The sequence below is a fragment of the Leptomonas pyrrhocoris genome (genome assembly GCF_001293395.1).
Source record: "Leptomonas pyrrhocoris isolate H10 chromosome Unknown, whole genome shotgun sequence".
In the NCBI taxonomy this organism is placed as follows: domain Eukaryota; phylum Euglenozoa; class Kinetoplastea; order Trypanosomatida; family Trypanosomatidae; genus Leptomonas; species Leptomonas pyrrhocoris.
In genome coordinates this window covers 981626-1001997 of record NW_015438360.1, presented here as the reverse complement: position 1 = coordinate 1001997, position 20372 = coordinate 981626, and the positions used below count along the sequence as shown (strand labels likewise).

The 20372-nt window shown below is 54.3% G+C and overlaps 4 protein-coding genes across 7 annotated transcripts; all 4 read right to left on the bottom strand.

Annotated features, from left to right (window-relative positions):
• Positions 1 to 510: 510 nt before the first annotated feature.
• ABB37_02828 (putative importin alpha) lies at positions 511 to 4570 on the bottom strand (the record flags this gene model as incomplete). Of its 4 annotated transcripts, none has more annotated exons than XM_015799959.1 (1): positions 511 to 4570. In XM_015799959.1, exon 1 carries the CDS (start codon positions 2128 to 2130, stop codon positions 511 to 513), a length of 1620 nt encoding a protein of 539 aa, XP_015661561.1. In that variant the 5' UTR covers positions 2131 to 4570. The 4 variants fall into 4 exon arrangements, with proteins under 4 accessions (XP_015661561.1, XP_015661562.1, XP_015661563.1 ...); XM_015799960.1 differs by having other exon boundaries at positions 511 to 2713; XM_015799961.1 differs by having other exon boundaries at positions 511 to 2599.
• A 937-nt stretch (positions 4571 to 5507) lies between these two features.
• On the bottom strand, positions 5508 to 8272 carry ABB37_02827 (putative RNA-binding protein; the record flags this gene model as incomplete). The annotated part of the gene is made up of 1 exon (XM_015799958.1): positions 5508 to 8272. Exon 1 carries the CDS (start codon positions 8097 to 8099, stop codon positions 5508 to 5510), a length of 2592 nt encoding a protein of 863 aa, XP_015661560.1. The 5' UTR covers positions 8100 to 8272.
• Positions 8273 to 9456: 1184 nt separating this feature from the next.
• ABB37_02826 (putative mitochondrial DREV methyltransferase) lies at positions 9457 to 10623 on the bottom strand (the record flags this gene model as incomplete). The annotated part of the gene is made up of 1 exon (XM_015799957.1): positions 9457 to 10623. The coding sequence occupies exon 1, from the start codon at positions 10369 to 10371 to the stop codon at positions 9457 to 9459; it is 915 nt and encodes a 304-aa protein (XP_015661559.1). The 5' UTR covers positions 10372 to 10623.
• A 3239-nt stretch (positions 10624 to 13862) lies between these two features.
• Positions 13863 to 19135, bottom strand: ABB37_02825 (hypothetical protein; the record flags this gene model as incomplete). Its single annotated transcript, XM_015799956.1, has 1 exon — positions 13863 to 19135. Exon 1 carries the CDS (start codon positions 17499 to 17501, stop codon positions 13863 to 13865), a length of 3639 nt encoding a protein of 1212 aa, XP_015661558.1. The 5' UTR covers positions 17502 to 19135.
• Positions 19136 to 20372: the final 1237 nt, after the last annotated feature.

The window sequence follows — 20372 nt, the reverse complement described above, 5'->3', positions numbered from 1 at the left end:
GTTACAGGGGAGTTGCGACCTGAGTTTAGAGAATAACGGTGGAAGGACACACTGGAAGTAGATCGAAATCGTAATGAAAAGAGGGAACAACAAAATATAACATCGAGATCATCATCATTCTTGTACTTCGCGTGGTGCACGTTGTTTAACGGTTTACAGTACCAGGACACACAACTTCGCAGAAGGAAAAAAAGGAAAAACAAACAAGAAGGAGAATCGTATGGCAGCGGCACCACACACGCACACAGGGAGAGAGAGCGAGAAAAGAAAAGCCGCCCACAAGAAATAGAAAGCGGTCCGAGTTGCAGCTGTAGCTCCCCTGTATTCCGTTTCCTCTAGACGCTGTCTGTGCCTTCGTGCAGTTACGCTACACATGAAAACCACGGACTGCGACCGCCCCTACACAACCAAACGTACAAGACAAGCACACACACACACGCATAAATTGATAGCATCTTCGAAAGAGAATCTGATCAAAGAGAAATAAAAAAGAGTCTGTTGTCTACTACTCTAAAAGTTGAACTGGCCGTTGCCTTGCTGCGTGCCGTTCTCGTTGTTGTTCCCCTGAGCAAAGTCCATGACGCCGGCGCCCACGCCTTCATTAAAGCCGCCCGTCTCGTCCTCCGTCGTGAAGAACACCTCCAAAATTTGCAGGGCGAGGTTGTACACGTTCTTGTCCGCGTGCGACTGCAGCTCCTCGATCGTGTCGATGCCGCCGCACTCCGTCACCTGCTTCGCTACGATGTTCTCCTCCATTGTGCCGGCGTTCTTCTCGTCCTCACCGACCTGGAGGAAGCACTGCATGGCCTCTAGCGCCACCGTGACGATCTTCGGGTCGTACGTGCGCAGCGCCTCGCACAGCGGCGGAATGACGCCGATGTTCACCAAGTACTTCACCTGCCCCACCGAGCCGCAAAACGTGATGTTCGCCACCGTCCACACCGCCTCCTTCTTGACGTCCAACTCCGGCGCGCTGAGGCACTCGAGAATCGGCAGGCACACGTTCGCGTTCACCAGCGCCTCAATCTGGTAGGCCTGGCCAGCGGCGATGTTGGAAATCGTCCAGCACGTCTCCTTGCGCAGCGCCCGCTTTGGGTGGCGCAGCAGCTCCCCCATGGCGGGCAGGGCACCGCTGTTGATGATCACCTGCGTCTGCTCATCCGTGCCGGCCGCCACGTTGCCGATGATGCGAATCGCAGGGAGCTTCACGTTGGTGCTGGGCACTGAGAGCAGTTCCACTACGCGCGGAATCGCACCCGCCTCTAGCACCGCCTGCACACGCTCCGCCGGCCCGTCGCTGATGTAAGAGATGCCCCACGCCGCATCGACGATGAGCTGATCGTCTTCGTTGTTCAGCAGGTCGACCAACGTGGGCAGGGCGATCTGTACCTTCTCGAGCGGTGGGAGGGGCTTGCAGCGGCACAAGTTCGACACCGCCCACGTCGCGTTGCGCAGCACGTGAATCGGCTGGTCCCGCACGCTGAGCACGTTCAGCAAGGCCACCATCGCGCCGTGGTTGAGCGCCTCATCGCGGCAGCCGGCGCCCTCGCCCGACAGGTTGCCGATGGCCCACGCACTCTGGTCACGGCAGTCGGCGTTGGGCGACGCCAGCAAGGCAACGAAGCGCGGAATCGCGCCACAGTTCACGAGCATCATCGTGTTCTCCGAGGTGCCAGCGGCGATGTTGGTGAGCGCCCAGGCGGACTCGAACTGCAGCTCCGGGTAGTCGTTGCGCTCCAGCAAGGAGACGAGGCGGGGCACCACTCCGCTGGAGGTGACCGCGTCGTACGGTGGGTCCCGCTCGACGGAGAGAATCTTGCGGATCAGCAGCGTGCCCTGGAAAACCTCGCGATCGGTCGGGCCGTTCATGCACATGTTCACCAGCGTGGGCAGCAGCGGGACCGGCACGGAGGCCGGGGTTGAGCGGGCGTCGTACGACCAGACATCCTCCGGGTTCGCCACCTGCACCGCCGTCTGTGACGACGCGTCGTCCTCCTCAGCGCGGAGGTGCTTCATGACCTCGCCGTGCTTCTGGTGGCGCACCGACATGAGCTGGCGTTGACGTCGCTCCGTACCAGCCTTCACGTTGACCGCCTGCTTGGCGCCCTTCTTTTCCTGATTGTTGAACATCTTCGAATCGTCCGGTCTGTTCGTCTAGAAATGTGTATTTGCTCGCTTGTTTGCTTTTTCTTTTTTTCTTTTTCCCCTTGACACAGGCACAAAGAGGAATCCGGCTTTTAGTGTTACGGCGAGCGAGAACTTCGAGGCTTAATGCTGAAATACAAGAACGCGCGCAAAAACAAAAACGTACGTACGGTTGTTGTTGTTTTTTTGTCCTTTTACTCTTCTTTCTTAATCTCTCGTTGGATGTCGTTCTACAGCTAAGTGCGATTTCCCGCTACTTCCGTTCAAACTCCTTTTCTCTGCGTTTGCTGTGTTCGCAGCGGTGCGTTGCCGTCGGGCGGAGGCGGCGCGCGTCGGCTTGCGAGTGCGGGAGGTTCAAAACACGGAAAGGGGGAAAGAAGTCGGCGCAGGGAGACGGCAAAACAAAAAGATCCGGACGCTGAAGTGCAAAAAAAAATGTATGAGAAAAGAAACTTGGTCCGGTGAAAGCGGCAAAAGAAGAAGAAAACGCCGATGACGGTGTTCAGGTCAACGGAAATGGCGCAAGAAGAAATTGTTGTAAGGCATATTTTCTTTTTTAGGCGGAACTGAAAGAGAGAGAGAGAGATGGTTGACACACATATACAAGTGGGAGCTGTGCTCTTGGCTAGCACATCCACCAAAACAACCACCGTCCACGCAGCACTACGCGTAGGGCCACACCAAATGGGTTAACAGTGCACGAATGAGAATCTCTTATTATTATTATTCGCAAGTCATCCAGGAGACGCTCGATTGTTATATGTAGTATATCTTGCTTTTTCTTTTATTGCTGTTGTGTGTTTGTGTGGCGGACGCCGGTTTACTGTCGCGCCGCAGGGGTGCAGGCGCTAACGTATCCAACTCCCCCTCCTTGATCTTCGACGGGTATTCACGAGCCGCTTCGCGAGCAAGAAAAGCACGCACGCATCGAATAGCGCTTAGGCAAAGACAAATAGAAAGGAAGTGCGAACACGGGAGTGGGCAGGGCGCTTGCTTTGCTGCCCCTTCTTCCTCCACCTCTGCCATCGCCTTCAGAGTTAAAGGGTTCATAGATGGAAAAGAATGAATTTCATGGGAAGCGATCAAGGTACACTTGGAAAAAATGTTTTCAACGTACTCATCACAAAGCGCAGCCATGTAGACTTGAGAGGGGAAAACAAAAACCACACCCGCATCGACGCCGTCAAGAGCATCACCACAAGACAGTCGCCTCTCGAGACTCTTGCAATCGTTTGCTCATCTAGCTGACATCGCCAGCAGGCGCCACCATTTGTTGTGAGATGGCGTCGCTGTACTGATGCAGCATGAGCAACTCCGGTGCTGCACAATTCACACTCTCCACGGCGGTGTTCATTTGCCGTCACAAATGCAAAGCGAATCGAAGGCGCCATTCTTCTCCATCTTATCCTCTTCACGCCCTTCCTTCAAGCTTGAAGGGAGTGATTCGCAATTGAGCCCGCTCTCTCTCTCTCGCTCTTCACTTTGACTCCAAGTACCTACAATGAATCAGAGGTAAGAAGTTGGTTGGTGAAAGCTGATTCGTGCACTGGGTTTCTTTCGCACGAAGACAGATGCGCAGAAGCATCTCTTCTGAATTCAGGGCCTCAGTTGGAAAAGGTGATCTTCGCATCGGAAGACAATCTCGTTGTCATCGCCAGCAGGCACCGTCATTGGTTGCGAAACGGTGTCGCTGTACTGATGCAACTTCGAATCGAGGGAAACAAAAACCTTCAAGGCAACCACCTCATTCAAAGAATGAGCCATCTCGTGCAGTCTTGATGACAACAACCTCTATGGACCCTGCGCATCGCGTGCGTAAGGGGGGAGAGTGAGGTGCCACGATTAACTGCACTTGAATATTATTAAGAAAAGGAAGGAGACAAAAAACCAAGAACCAGAGCTGCAAAGATGCACGGCAGGTCGTATTGGAAGGACAAACGGGGACCCAGCAAAAACATCTCTCACCCCGCAGCGGGCACAGCGTGCCATTCATCTGCCACCATTTGAGGTGTGCTAACTATGCGTAGTAAAGGATTGAGAAAGGAGAAGAGCTGGACTTCAGGCCCATTCATGGCGAGGTGTTGTAACGGGCAGCTAGAAAGAGGGAGAGGGTGTGAAATTCATAGAGGAGTTGTAACTCGATGGGCGACGTGGCACTGGTGCATCGAAGAGATACGCTCTCATCGCTAATGCAGATGCGCATCTTAAAAGCAAAAAAAAAGGTCGAGAAGAGTGGGAAAAGCGTCACAGGCTTTTCACGCAGCATCACGGTGTAAAGCAAAATCCGTGGAGTGAAACATTTCAAAGAGAAATCGAAGCTCTGAACACGAGAGACGGAATATGCGCTACCAGCAAAGAAGGAAAATGCGGCCCTAACGCCGGTGCTTACCGTTGCCAGACTGTCACATACAGAGATTAGGGGTCTGAGTAGAGGATACGAAGTAGACATTCACGACACGAAGGAAGGAGAAGGAAGCATGAGAAAGACGCAAGAACGTGAGAGGGAAGCAGATTATTAAAAAGAAAGAGAGAGCACGTGTACACCTTCTTCATGCATGAAACCACACAACATTACTCGTTTCTTCTTATACAACGTGTCACGCGCTAGGGTCACCTAGACACATGGCGTGCGTCATTGGCATCAAGCATCTGCAGCTTCCTGCAGCCCAATAAGTACTTGCAGGTGTCTTTGAAGCATGCGTGCAAAAGCAGCTGGGCGGTACTCCACAACAGCTGCCGTGGATACCGCATCACTGCAGCCGCAAGCACGCAACACAACACAAACACACAAACAAATACGTCCAGTTTTGCAGGTGTAAGCTAACGAGGACTGGGCAGAAGACAGCGGCGCCCTTTAGTCGCACCTCGCATGAAAAGAGAAGGGAGAGAAGCCATTACATGAGTTTACGTGCAGAAGCGCACACCCAGCCATTACATATAGGAAGAGAGCGTACGTCGCGAACGCAGCTGCATTGTGGAGCATCGTTGCTTCTTGTTATGTCCCATAGATACAAAAGAACATCCTTTCACGCACACGCACCGCACAACACATTAAAGAGAACATCACCGTTTAAGGAAGACAAAGCGGTTTCACCAGCGTGAAACCAAAACGAGAACAATCTTCGAAAGCCTGCGGCCATGAGTCATCGGCCCACTTCAAAGGTAGCGCCATAGAGCGGAACGTCGAGCTCGAAGGGAAAGAAACACACGCCCACACCCAGGAAGACATGAAAGAGCAAAACAAGAGGGTCGGGCACCACGCAACCCCGTTGAGGCTACGAGAACAGCTCCGCGCTAAGCAATGCGACTACAATGATCCATACGTGTCATCGTAATCGCACACTCACCACACGTCACTCGATCTAAGCGCGACGACGACGGCGGGTCACGAGAGAGCGCAGGTCCTGCTCTGCCTTGGCACGATCCGCAATCTCCTCCAGCTGGGCACGGAATTCCGCCTCGTACTCCGTGCCCGCACTCGACTTCTTCTCGATAAAGGGGTGTTGCTGCAGGCTCTCAATGATCGAGGTGAGGCGGTCCATGCCACTGCTCGTCTGCCCCTCGCTCGCCACCAGTAGCACCATGAGAAACGCATTCAGCACGGCGTCGGTGAAGCGGACGTACTCGGTGTTGGCGCTCAGCATGACGTGCGTGGTGGCGTACAGCACCAGCAGCCGCTTGTGCGGGTCATCCGCGAACTCCTTCATCCGCTTCGCCACGACGTTGAAGACGTGGACGGAGCGCAGCGGCGAGTAGAGGGCGAGGACCTCGCGGAGCGTTTCGTACGACGACTCCCCCATGCAGTTGTCCACCATGAGACACACCGCCTGGATCTGGCTCGGGCTAATCTCAAGCCCGTTGGCGCCGCAGTTGTTGTAGGTGCTGCCCATCAAGGACTGCAGCCTGTGGTCCAGTGTCATCTCGGGCGGGGGCCGCACCTTGGCATACACATTGCCGTTTGCTGCATCGGTCCCACCGGCAGCACCGCCGCCCATTGCAGGCAGCATCAACGCGCCGCCGCCGCCCATGCCGCCACTCCCGAACGCCCCGGCCATCAGCGCACCGCTTGACCCGTCCAGCTGCCCACCAGGGCCGCGCATCATCGCGTCAAGATTGAAGTCTCCACCCGCCGCGAGGTCGGAGGCCGGCTCCCCGATGCGTCGGCGGTCCGCCATCGTGTAGGTGTGGTTCTGTTTGCCAAAGCTCACTCGGATGGGGCTGCCCTTGACCGTAGCGTTCGTCAGCGCCGCGCGTGCGATGCGCGCCGTCTCGATGCTGTCAAAGTGGCCAAAGCCGATGTTGTTCGCCTCCACGTACTTGCTGAAGATGAAGCCGTCAAACGGCTGGAACAAGTTCTCCACCTCCTGGGCGTCCGCGTCGGAGGGCAGGTTGCCGAGGTAGATGATGTTCGTCGGCGTCTCATTGACTGGGATGCCATCCGCGGTGAGGGGGACGCTGTTGTAGCTGTTCCCCGGGCCGCCAGGAGCTCCGCTGCCACCGTCACGTGCCGAATCGTTGTTGTTTTGCGCATCATGGCCGTAGTTCATGCTGAGCATCACCCCCTCAATCGGTCGTCCCTTCATCGTCTCCAGTGCCATCGTGCACTGCTCCACCGTGTCGTAGGTGAGGAACGCCATGTTGGACCGTCCCAGGCGGGAGACGTGTGAGATGGGGCCGAAGACTTCGAAGATCTCCACCAACTTCTCATTGGTGATGAAGGGGACAAGGTTGCCGAGCCACAGCACGTTCGACGGCTCCTTCGCGTCCCGCTCACCGCGGGCACGACGCTGCGGCGGGGGCGGCGGCAGCGCCTCCTGCGGGGCCGCCTCACCATCGCGGACGTCGCGGAAGTCTCGCGGTTCGTACTCGTCTTGCTCGCGGGGGCGACGAGCTCCAGGCTGGAATTGCTGCTGCTGTGGCGGTGGCTGCGACGGGTACTGCTGGGGGTACTGCTGACGCTGGGGGTGCTGCTGGGACGGCTCCTCCAGCGGCGGCTCTTCGACCACGTTGGGGTCGTGCGGCAGGTTCATCTCTTCCTCGGTGTAGTCGTGATGCTTGCTGAAGTTAAAGATCGCGGGCCCCAGCTCGCGGCTCTGCATCAGGGCGTCAACGGCCGCCTTCGCCTCCTCTGTGCGGCGCATGTGGACAAACGCGTAGGACTTGCCCTCGTGCACGGCGACTTGCATGACACGGCCGAAGGGCCAGAAGGCGCGGCACAGCATCAAGCGAGAGTGGAAGGCCGGGTCGTAGCTGCCGACCCACACCGTGTTCGTCGGCTCCCGCATCGGTGGGTTCTCCTGTGGCTCGTCGCGGCGACGCGCGTTGTACTGCCGGCCGCGGTCTTGTCGGTCATAACCACGACCCGGTCGATCGTAGCCGCGATCGTAGCCGCGATCGTATCCGCCGTCGTAGCCACCGCGGTAGCCGCCGCGGTTATAGCGCTCTCCCCCACGACCACCACCGCGACCACGATTGTAGCGGCCCGTCTGCGCGGGGTAGCCGCCGTCGTACTGGCCGCCGTAGTCGCCACCGTAGTTCCCGCGGTAGTGCTGTGACGCCGACGGCGGCTGAGGAGGGGCGGCCATCGCATTGGGCGACAGCGTTGGCAACTCCCCTGCTGCTGCGCCGGGGGGCATCAGATAGCGGGGAGCCTGAGATGGCTCAGCGGACTGCGAAGTTGGCGCTGCTGTGGGCGGCGGAGCTGCAGAAGCGGGAGCACCGGTGTTGCCGGGGTAGTGGGGGTGCGGTGGTCCACCGACGTGAGCAGGCCCCGGCTGCCTCACCATCCCTGGTGGCATGGGTGGGGCCCCTGGGCGGTTCATGCCTGGTGGAACCGGCGGCATCTTGCCGGGTGGCATGGGGGGTGCCTTGAAGCCCGGCGGCATCGGCGGCATGAGCTTCGCACCGGGTGGGCGCGGCGGCATCTTGCCCGGCGGCATTGGAGGAGCGGCCATATCTTTCTCTCTTCTTTTTCTTTTTTATCTGTCTGCTTTGCCCTCGCGTTAAAGGCACCGTGATAGAAAATAATATTAATAATAATAATAGAGTGCGTCAGCGGGGGAGGAAAGGCAATCAACTCGTCGTGCAGACACAGCGTCTCTCAAATCGCTCAAATTGTGCGTTTCCTTTTTTTTTTTTGAGGGGGACAACGTGAGTTAAAGCAGGTGAAAATTTGCACAGGCAAAATATATATGTTGTTGTTGTTGAAGAAAAGGAAGGAAAGCAGCGGAGAACGAGCGTAGAGGAAGCAAGCAGTCTTCGGTGCTACTGAAGATCGCGAGCAGCGGATCCGAAAGTGAGAAATAGGTGAACACACGAGGAGCGATCGATTACTTATGCTGGAAGGAGAAAAAGATTGCACCCAGAGCGTGCGTTGCTTTTCCTCTCCACTCCTCTATCTCTCTCTATCTCTCTATCCGCCCCCCCCCCCTCCTCTAGCGCGCAAAGAAAGACATTGGGATTAACGCGAAGATCCTTCCATCGTGGTTCTTTGAGGTATTGACTTCAGCAGACTCGTTGTTCACGTCAACAAGTGAGAGCGTTCCGTTAATACGACAACAAAGAAGGCATCCCTGTTCACGTGCGACGCGTCGTTGAGGCCCGCGACAGAAACCGCGGAGGAGAAAACCCGACTTTTATCAGATCACCCGCATGCCACGAAAAACGTGTTCGGTGATCTCATGCACGCTTTCCTCCACCACAGTTTCCGTAGGAAAAGGAGACAAAGGTAAAAGAACACGCTGATTGCAGCAAAAGGAAGAAACTCAAAAATAGCAAGAAAGGTGGAGGTCGACGAGGTAGCGCTGCCCGCCGTCGGAGGTGAGCGGATGGTTGTTTGCGTAGCACAGAAAGAAAAGGTGAGCGGTGGGATTAGCAGAAAGAAGGGTGGAAATCGTCCAGGACGGTCCGGACGGTGTAGGGGAGGGGGAAAATAGGGCTGCTTCAGCCGACAAAAGAGAAACGAAAGAACGAATTAAAAGAAAACGGCGCGACGAGTAACAAACAAGTTAAAGAGAAAGCTTAATAGTGTAGTTACTACTATTATTATTGATGCGCACGAAAACAGTGAGTTCTACCTATCTTGGTCACTGTTCGCTTGAGCTCATCACATTTCGCACGCATTCTCACACGCCTGCGCACGCACACAACACATGTTCGCCAACCTGCACCACAGTTACCACCACAACCCCTTACATGAAGTACACTACGCACAACTCATTATCACCGTCACACACTCTTTCTCAGTAGCAACAACAGCTCACCTCTTAGACATCAACTATTAGTATTGTGTTGTTGGTTTTTTTTTAGCGTTTAAGCGGCAGACGACTTCTTTTGAAGCACAAACACAGCGTCATTCAACAACGCGTACTCGTTGCGTAGGTTCCCCTCGCAGAGGTACGGCAACCGAGTCCAACGCACCAGCTCAAATCCCATGGGAATGAGCACGTTTTCAAACAGCTTCGACGCCGACGCCTCGTAACTCGCACCCTTGCAGCACTCTCCGCCCTTCATGGGCAGCTTCTCCGACGGCGCCTTCTGTCGTGGACCGTCCTCCACGAACGGGCACCACGGCAAGACAACCGCGAGGACCAGGAACCCGCCAGGCTTCAAGGAGTCCCGCATGTCACGCAGCAACGTCTCCGGTTTATCGGCACGATCGAGCACGTTATTGCACGCAATCACATCGAAGTAGCGGCGCTCCACCGGCTCCGCAGCAGCATTCACCACAAACGGGGTCTCGTGTGGCAGCACCTCGTACCCGCGACGACGCAGCCGCCAGCGCATCGAGGCAGAGAACTCCGTCGCGTACACCTTGCGGAAGAGGGGCGCCATCCTCGCCGTCACGCCACCGTCGCCAGCACCGATGTCGAGCAACGTGTCCCACTGGAAAGACGGGGGCAGCGGCGCCGAGGCGGGTGTGTGTGGCGGCCGCAGCAGCGTTCGCACCTGCTCGTTTGAGTACACAAACATGCCACCGCGACCGACCAGGCCGTGGGCAGTGGTGCGAGAGAGAAAGAGAGAAAGGAAATCGCCCACCATCAGTTTCCACAGACTCACATCGCGGGATTTAGTGAGGAAGTCGCTTGTTTCGGGGTCGCAGAAGGACGCCTCAAACAACTCCTTCAGATTCGCAGAGATCGCCGTCATGTTCGGCTGGTACACGATCGCCGGCCGCCGCCGCTTATCGCTGGCGTAGATCTGCAAGTCGCGAGAGAGAGCGTGCATGTTGCGCTCTTCGACCCGCTAAAGGGTGATGAAAAAGGATAGCGAGGAAGCGAGGAAGCGAGGAGAAAAGCAGCAACGAAAAGGTGAATTCTTGGTCTTCTACTTCGAAAACGAAGCCGCAAAACAACGCGAAAGAAGAGGGGAATGATGAGAATAATATTTCTCTTTTAAAAAGGGTCTCGGAAAGCGACTGGCAAATGAGAAAGCAACCACAATAGTATTGCAGGCGCGACACCTACAGCATGAAGAGCTAGCAGGCGAGCATCGTTGCGGAAGAAAAGAACACATTGCGTTGTAGGAAGGGTCAAGAAAAAGAAGGAGTGTTGGAGAGTCGGGCAATGGTTCTGGCCTGGCAGCCTTTTGAGGCGCAACGCGACGAGCCTTTCCGCACGTGGGACAACGCCTTCGCCGACGCAAGCGACTCGGCGGACAAGCCCTCCCACTGTGCGTCGTTGAAATGACGGTTTCAGGCAGAATAAACTGCGAGACCGGGGAAAAAGAAAGCGCATTATTTGGGGTTCAAAACGCTAGCCCAAAACGGCGCCGCCAAGTGGAGTTGAACCACCATTAGTGTAGTAAAGCGCGTTGCTGGCAGAGCTCAACGAAAGTTGGATACAGCCTTCACCCACATGGTTTCTTTCTTGTGATTGTTATTTGGTTGTATTCATCTCGGTGGCGCACTCTGATACGCTATCAGCACGACACTGTGTGTGGCACAGCCTTTTGGGTGCGCCTGCAGCAACCGCGCAACAAACACGCGATTTGCACTCCACCACGAGCGCCTTTGTTTTTGTCTTTGCACATATCATGAAAATCAAGAAAGAAAAAGAAATAAACACCCCTCATCTCATCCCTCTCTCCCACTATCCAGTGCGGACGCCTTTCGACCATGCGCCTCGAAGCGAGTCTTGCAGGTGCGATCGCAGAACACCAAGAACACCGACTGCCGGCTACAAAACAAGGTGACACACGAACGTCAGGCAAGGGACGACACAGGCGGAAATTGGCGCGGCTCTTCTTTCCCTTTAAGAGATGAAGACACTGGCGCGCACGTCACTCGCTTCTCCCGCTGTCAAGAAAGGCAGCAGAAGCGTGAGAGACGTAACCGTACTGCGGCACCCAAAAGCCGTACTAGCCGACCGTTACACGAAGGATCTCCAATAGCCTGCCAGTTACCATCTTTCCTTTCTCTTCCATTGCGCTCTGAGATGACAGAAATATAGAAAAGAAATGTGGCGAAAAATCGGAGAAATAACAAAAAAAAAATGTATAGCAGAAGGGTTGTGCCATGTACGCCACACAGATATTTGCGAACCGACAAAGACGGAACCGATCGAAACCAAAAAGTAACCAACAATAGATATATGTAGTACGCATAAGAGCACAGAGACGCAGACGCACAGCGATTACACACATAAAGCAGCAGCGGTGATTAAACACGCTTCCTCATCGATGCTTCACCACGCCATTCAAGAAAAGGCACTCAATGTAGCGACAATATTTAGTTCAGAACAGCGAAAATACACTTGTCAAGGCAGTCCACTTTTCTTTTTTTTTTAACGCAAACCGCGACACACGAGTGAAACGAGGCAGTGAGACAATCGAGTCGACACCGGCCAAAGCAAGAACAAAAATGCAGATCAGAAGCTCATCGGGTATGTGAGTGAGAGCGCGCGTTACTGTGCGGTGTGAAGATAAATCATACTAAATAAACGGCAGAAGGCAGATTTAGCATTACATCTAGGGTGTGTGCTTTTTTTTGCCCTTTTTTTAATTGTCCTCTCCAGCTCCATTTTTTAGAACGAATCCTTTCCAAACCGACCTGTACATTGAAAAAATAAGGGGGCGGCGAAGACGGGGAGTAGAAATAACGGAGGAGAAGAAACATCGAGCAAAGCTGAAACAGAGAAAGCAGCATGTGCGTTGAAGTGCCAAAATTGCAAAAACAAAAGAAATAAATGAAAACAGTAAAATACAAATTGGAGATAGAGAGAGGAACGCTGCGCCGGCGCGTCCACAACAGAAGAAAAAATAGTAATAGAAAAACAAACCATTTTATTCACTAGCGTAGCACGTGTATTACAAGCGAAGGGAAAAAAGCGCCATTAAAAAAAGAGACAACTGGGCGATTCGCGCTCTAACTTCAAAAGAAAATGTCAAGATAAGAAGGGAAGAGGGAGTTAATGACCACCAAGTTGATGCACACTGCAGAAGAATAATAAAAATAGACCACACCCAAACAAGGTACGCAAGTGCTGGATGAAATAGCAAAGTCAGAAAGAAAACATATATATATTCGCGTTGTGCATTCGTGGAGACGTGTGCTGTTCGCCGGCCCGCATGAGCTTTAAATCGGTTTCTTTTTTAAGCCCATCAGGTGACGCTGGATATGCATCTAACAAAGAAAAAAAAGGCCGATGGCGCCTCCATCAAGGCGTAGAAGGGAGAGTACACTTGCAAGCGCAACTTGATGAATAAAGAGTTGCAATGGCGTGTGGAGAACCTTTTTTCCCCCTCGCACGCTGCAGAAATGGCGTAAAGAAGAAAAAGGTTGGCCTCCACCAAGAGTACCGTTCTTTGCAGCTTCGCCGCCTACCAGTAAAACGTAGATAAGAATCTTTTCGCGGAATAAACGAGACATCATTCGGCCAACGCACTCAGCGTAAAACGCTTTCTTTCTTTTTCTCTAGTTCCAAACGAGAAAAAAAAAACTTGCTTTCTGCTCGGAAACACGAACCGTACAGCAACAACAGAATGCTGATTGTGTGTTGTTTTTCTTTCTTAAGGGAAGAAAACGTAAAGACAGCAAAACAGAGACAGAGAAGAATCATGCACTTCAAGCACAGGTAAACAGAAAGAGCATACTGTAATGGAGCAAGTATTCTTAATGAGGCAGTGTTAGGCAAAGAAACTAGCAGCAATCCAACGTTGTTTTATCGAAATATGATTTGGAGGGAGAGGACAAGGAAAAAGCGCGTCTATTGCTGCCTCCAATCGCTCTCTCTCCATCATGCTGTTTTAAAGTGATTATCTCACGAGCGGTGCACCACGAAAAATGACTTTTATGAACCACACTAGCACATCAGCAAAAAAAAAGGAACGAAAACAATAATAATAATAAACCAAATGACAAGTCAGAAACGAGCCCATTAAGGAAAAAAAAAAACAATTGAGACGCCACATCAAAACAAACGGGGTAACTGCTACATTTATATATCATGACCACGTGTAGTAAACCACAACAAAACAAAAGACCCATAAAACGATTCGCACACACTGACGTGGATAGTCCTGTGCGTTCATCAATGCGTACAGGAAGGACAGCACGTTCTGACGCAACGCATTTCGAAAAGCACGAATCGATTAAGAAGCCGCGAGAAGAAAGACGAGAGGTAGATCTGCGTTAAACCTCCACTTTTCATCTTTACCCTTCGCAAGTCTTTTTTCTTTCCAGCATCCGTACGTTGTAAAGCGTGTTTCCCTCTATCTTCTCATTGCTGTTCAGCTTTGATGGAAGACTGAGAAGCAAGGCGAAGCGCCTCTTGAAACGCAGCGAGAATGGCACCACCGCTGTTACTACCAGCGGAGGCGGCGGCACCCACGTCCGTCAGCAGAGGAAGCACCGCTTTTCGAACCTTGGCCGACGGCGAGGCCGCCGCTGCCTTTCGCATCTCCTGCTCAATGTCGTACGTCGAGCTCGTTTCGCCAGCTGTGATGGTAGATGATGACAGGAACGGTTTGGGACTCTGCGACGCCGCTCTGCGCTTCTTCAGCTCCGCCTCCAGTTCCACGATGCGCTGCTGCATCGAGTACGCCTTACGGTAAAATGCGGTGAACTCATCGACCAGCGACTCCAGGTCCTGCACCTCCGGTGGCACGGAGGCCATCGTGCTGCTCGGCGCGCCGAATTCCGCCGTCACCCCCGCAAACTGCCCCTCTGGAGCGCCGGCGATGCCGCTGCTGTTGACGCCGGTGCTCCCAATAAGCGGGGTGCCGGTGACGGACGAGCTGGCCGAGGGCGTCGTCGCACTCGCCGTCATCTCAATGACGCCGATGGCCTGCTCCTGCAGCGCGTTGGTATAGAAGCGGGCCTCTGCGTTGTTGCCGGCGTGCGACAGGTCGCCTCGGCCGTCACCACCGGTGCTGGCGGACGGCGTCGGCCCTGCGGACTGCCCCGTCTGACTCCACAGCGGGGCCTCCAACTCCTTCTCATCATCGTCCTCGTCGGAGTTCTCGAAGATGAAGTCGTCCATGTTGGCGGTGCTGCTGCGACACAGCGAGGACACCTCTTCATCGTCCACGTCGTCTAGACCAATCATGCCGTTGACGGGCGTCAGGGGCGTGTCGCTGATGTCTGACGAGCGCATCGGTGCGACGGGGTCAGCGATGGTCTGCACGCACTCACTGGGTGCGGCGGTGACGGACACCACCGCTGGGTCGCTGTCTTCTAGACCATCACCACCAACAGCGAAGGAGGAAGTATGCCCGGTGGGGTCGGCGTGTGAAGCCACCGTCGTTGATGCAGCAGCGGCAGCGGCAGCCCTCTTCTTCGCCGCCTCTTGGCGCATCGCCTCCATCGACTCTTTTAGCTCGTGCTGCTTCTCGCGTAGAAACTGTTCTTGCTCCACGTACTGCTGGGCAAAGCGTGGGTTGCTGGAGTCGATGAGCACGCGTGGGCGGCACATCGTGTCCACCACTACGATGCCAATATCAAGCGGCTCGTCACTGGGACAGGCGCGTTTCGAGCCGGCCGCGGTGGCACCGATGCGAGGCGATTGCGTTTTGGAAGACGCCTTTGTATTCGTGGTGGGCGGGGTGCCGCCAACGGTGCTGCTGCTGCTGCTGTGCAGTTCCGGTTGCAGGCGATTCGCTAGAAAGTCTTTGTCGCCACTACCGAGTCCGATGCGACTCGGCCGGTGCTGCAGGACGCCGCCGCGGCTGGAGCCGACGCTGCTACCTCCGCCCGGGCTGCCGCCTTGCGAGCTGCCGGAGTGTGAGAGCCGCTGCTGGTAGGTGAAGCGCGGGTCCTCCCAGGTGGTAGTTTGGGTGGTGGTGTCGATGAAGTAGCGGCGGCCGTCGTTCGTGAAGTACTCCTCCCAACTGGGCGGCAACTTCTTCAGGCCGCGCCGCGAGCTGGCCAACGTCACGCGAGGGATGGTGCGCATGCGGTAACCCGTCACGGCAAACGTCAAGTCACGATTAAGCCGACTCAGCGCCGTAATTGAGTTGTAGACGCAGATTAAAACGGAGGTAAACATGTTGCCAAAGCACAAGGCAGGCACGAGCATCGTCGCGGCGTGGTGGTGCAAAGGGGGTGGCATCGGTGTGTTTTGGATGGAAGCCCAGCTCTGCTCCTCGCCGAGGGGGATGGCTTGACTGCGTGCCTGCACGGTGGAGGCGAGCCAGGTTTGCGCGGCGGGGTCCTCTGCGAGGCAGAGGACGTGCATCGTGGCGCACCGGCACGCGTCGGTGAACGCTGTCAGGGAGAAGAGCAACGAGGAGCCGGACTCCGACTGCAGGAGCGCCAGCTCCAGCGCACGCGATAAATTTTCTAGCCCGACGTCCAGCGCCGAAAGAGCGTCGTTTGTGTTCTCGACCGGCATCGCGCGGGCGTTGAGCACGAAAGAGTCGGTGGTGGCCGACGAGCTCGACGGCGCATTCACGTCGTCTGCCTTTTCCTCGAACGCGGACGGCGTCGGCGGTGGGGCCAACTTCAGCACGAGCTCCACCCGCTTGTTCGACAGATCCAGCAGATCCACCACGCTGGTCGAGTCAAAGGCGATGAAGGTGGTCTCCATGCGGGCAAAGCGGTGGTGGCGAGAGCCGATGGAGGGAAAGACAAAGCTGTAGGCGTGCGAGGTCGCGGAGCGGCTGTGCCCGCCCTCTGTGCGTTCACCGTCGGAGGCGGCGTCGTCACCGCCCCCGTGCGGGGAGGATGGACTGCTCGAGGGGTGCAGCGGCGGAGAGGCGAGCACCGATTGGCCGCCGCAGGCCTTCTCGGGGGAGGACTTGGGGTTACCGCCGGCGGTGGACGCCTTGGACTGCTGCTGTTCCTTGCGCTCGAGAAAGCGGTCCATCATGCAGCGGATGCCGAGCGGGAGGAGGCCGCACTCTTCCGGTGTGCCAATCAGACCCATTTGCTTCATCTCCTGCGTGGCGCCGTATACGAGCACCATGGCGCTGACGCAGTGGTCGATGACGGCCGTGATGGCTGGGTTGAGCGTCGCGTTGAGCATCGGCTCCAGCGAGGAGGCGAGCCGGTAGTGCATCGGCACCCCTGCCGCCGTCTCCTCCGGGCTGCTCTGCTCCGCGATGAACTCGACGTTGGTGATGCGACCAAGCAGGTCGTCCACACCGTACGTGACGGGCGGGCTGTTGACCGCCAGCACGCACTGGTGCAGGGCGGCAGTGTCTTCGCTTTGCGGATCGTAGCCGAACGTGGCGGCGTCCAGCATTGGGCCCCCCGGGTACTGCACCTGTGGCTCGCTGTAGTCGATCGCCGCCAGCTGTAGCCCGCTGCGCAGCATCGACGGGCTCATGCGGGTGCCGCCGGCGCCGTGCACGGGGGAGCTGCGGTTGCTGCAGCTGCCGCTCGTGATGCTATTTCCAGAGCCGCCGCCTTGGGGAGGCTGCTGGCGACTGTTCGCCGCCGCGGTGGTGGTCGTCGCGGCAGGGTGGACGGGGGCGGGGGCGGGGGGTAGGACGGGAGAGTCCGCCGGACTACCCGGGAACGACCCGTTCAACACAATGTCGTCCTCTGCAGCGGGCTGCAGCGTCACTGCCCACGGCTCGCCGGTGAAAGACTGCAGTGCGACGTTCATGCACCACCGCACGCACCCCGTGCTGGAGGAGGAGCCACCGCTGCTGTTGCCTGCCGGACTAGATGAGCCACCGCTGCCCATGAGAATCGGTGGGGAGCCGCGTGAGCCAGCGGCCAGGGCGGCAGCCGCCGTCGTTGTGCTAGGTGGCTTTTTTACCACGTGACGTGACGACCCGCTCGCCGCTGCATTTTGCGTGGTGTTCGTACTCGTCGTGCTCACTGCGCTGGTACCGGAGTTTGCTCCTCCTCTGCTAATGCCGCTGCTATAGCCAACGTTGGCGGCCTCCTTCGCCAAGGAATCGGGCAGCATTCTCGCTGCCTCGCTCTCAACGTAGTCAGCCCCGTTCCCCCGTTTGTCCGGTGAAGAGGCAGCACGACGTGGAGAATCGGCGCTGCTGCCTCCGTTTGTCTTGGGCGAACGGTGGTAGGGGTGCGCGCTCGGCTGCGGCGGCTGCGGCGGCGGGTGCGGCGGCGGCGGCGAGGTGCCTACTCCGTCCAATAGAGACGCCGTTGTGCTGCGGTGCGGATGGAGGGGTTGCAAAAAAAAAAAGGGTCCCTGATTTCGCTTCCGCTCGTAGTGAGCGCAAAGTCGTCCCTTCTCCCCTGCTTGAAACTGGTGCAGTGTATCGTCGGTGTACTGAGAAGCGCTGTTGCGAAGAAGGGAGTGGGGAAGAGGGATTTGGGTGGCGTTTCGCAGATACTATTCAAAGATGACCACTACAAAGGGGTGAACAAAAACACACAGAAGACAAAAACAGACAGTGTGCTCAGAAGACTCGCTCACGGGAACAAATAATGAAACAAAACAAAACAAAAATAATGATCTTATCAGTCCTACCTCGGTTTAATTATTTACTTTCGGGATACAACGCATACCGTTCCTTTCTCAGCGTTGACTGCTTCTTTCGGCAATGATAAGAAGAAGAAAAAAGCCAACTGTCCTTGAAAAGTGTATTCTGAGCCTTACAACTGTTAAGCAGAACCAACTATGTCCGTAGAACCCGAAGGGCTCTCAGATCGCTTTCTTCAGTCTGGATGATCTAGAAGAAGTAACCTTATTCTCCAGGAACAGAAAAAAAATCTTCAATAATCGCCCCTTTTATTTTCGGCTAATATTCAGTAATGATCGTCTGATACGAAGAAACACAAGAGAGAAAAGAAAGGTTATTTGATTTGGTACACGTACTCAGAACAGCACTCAAGGAGGAGAAGGAACTTCGTAAAACAATAACGAATTTAAGAAGCGCTGATGGAGCGAAGCACGCGCGCAGGAAAAGAGAGGTATTAATAAGTTAGCGTTTAGACGTTAGAGGAGGAAAAATGAAGTGAAAGAAAAACAAAAGGGCTCTTTAAAAAAGAAGAAGAAAGCACGAAGAAGAGAAGGAAAGAAGAAGAAAAAGCCACAAACAAAAATAAATCGGCGTGCGAAGGAAATGGTCACAACAGCAATAACACGAGAAAAAAAAGGCGAAAGAAGGAAATAAATAAAAAAAGCGAAACAGACAAAATGGAAAGAAAAAACGGCAGACCGTTTTCGTTTCAATCGTTGATTTGGCGACTCAGGTAGATGTATCCCTTCCTTTTCTTTTCCTTGATGTAACGCTGTTTTCCAGTTTCAAAGCTCCACTCAGCCCTATACAGCTATTTATCTATTTTCCTCCCTCTCTCTCTCTTCTTTTTTTGGTGTTTTTTTGACCTCGACACTGAGGTCCCCGAACAGCATACAGCCAGACCAAAAAAAAAAAAGCTAGATAACAAAGACTGTAAGGATGAGAGTCGGAGTTAATAGCGAACGATGAGTGGAAGCTCCGTAATGAAAGGAAAAACTGGCTTCGTTGCGTCCTAATTGAAGGCTCAGCAATATTGGCTGCTCTGAATGGTTTGTTTCTTCTTTTTCGCACACTGCGCACAGGTAGAAGGACGGTAATCCCACTTCAATGCTCTTGAAGACGCGTGAAAAGGAGAGAGAGAGAAGAGATGATGTGAAATGAGAAAATGAATGATCCTAAAACCACCAGATGACGCTGGGCGTGTGGAGAGGAAAAAAAAGGTTTTCTTTGTTGTAGCCAAAGGTAAGCAACGATATTTCCAGCGTGCCTACGCTTTTTTTATTCGTGACTGATTGATTCCTTTTTCTACTATTTGCCTCTTTGATTCCAGTACAGAGGAGAGGAAACACCAGTAATCCTTTAGCTTACTTGCTAATTGACTGTGCAGAATATATGTATTGTAGTAATCGTGCGCGTTTTTGCTGCGGTGTCTCGTGTCAGGTCACACTGCACACAACGCGTCGCCCGTGTGGATCGCTGATACTATATATATATATATATATTTATATTTTCCTTTGCTTTCTGTTCTCCTAAAGTGGTCGGGGTATAACAACAAAAAAAAGGTGCTGGCGTGCGTGAGCAACAGCACCGCTTTTCGTGAAAGCGGACAGCAGATTATGTATTGAGAAGTAGCGAAAGGCAGAGCGTGTGTTGAGAAGCGCACCCACAGGAACGAATCGATTGAGCTCCGTTAAAAAAAAAAAGGAGGAAAAAGATATCTTAATAATCTTCGGCAGAAACGCCGCAAGAGGAAACCGGAAAAAGAAAAAAAGAGAGATCTGTCCAATGAAAAATTAACGAATAAACGAATAGAGAAGAGGAAACCCCAACGTGCGCAAAAAAAAACTTGAGGTGGAAGCTGTGGTAGTAAAAACAGGTGTTTGGCAACCACCCAAAACGGCAACAACAATGACGAGGAGGTACAGACGACAAAGAATCAAATATGATGTTGACTACGAACACGTGAAAGTCACGAATGATAACGTTTGATACATTAATGCTGCTGTGGTACGTCAAGCAACACGATGCCAAGCGTCAAGGAAAGTACGAAAAGGGAAGTAAATGTAAGAGGGTAGAAACAGGGAGTATATCAAACAGGGGTTTTTTTTTTTGATGTCATCATTGGCGAAGACGCAAAAAGAAAAAGGTCGTTCACGCGAAGCATGGCAAAGAGTAGTCATTGGCATCCACACAACAAGAAATTCTTTTGGCTGCTTCAGCGGTGCAGGAGACCACACCTTCTGTTTGTCGAAGGTGCCCCTTACAAGAGCGGTGTCACACGTTGAACACGTCACACATACGCATCTCCTTCTTCGACTTATCTTGCTCTTTTCTTATTTGTTGCTCTCTTG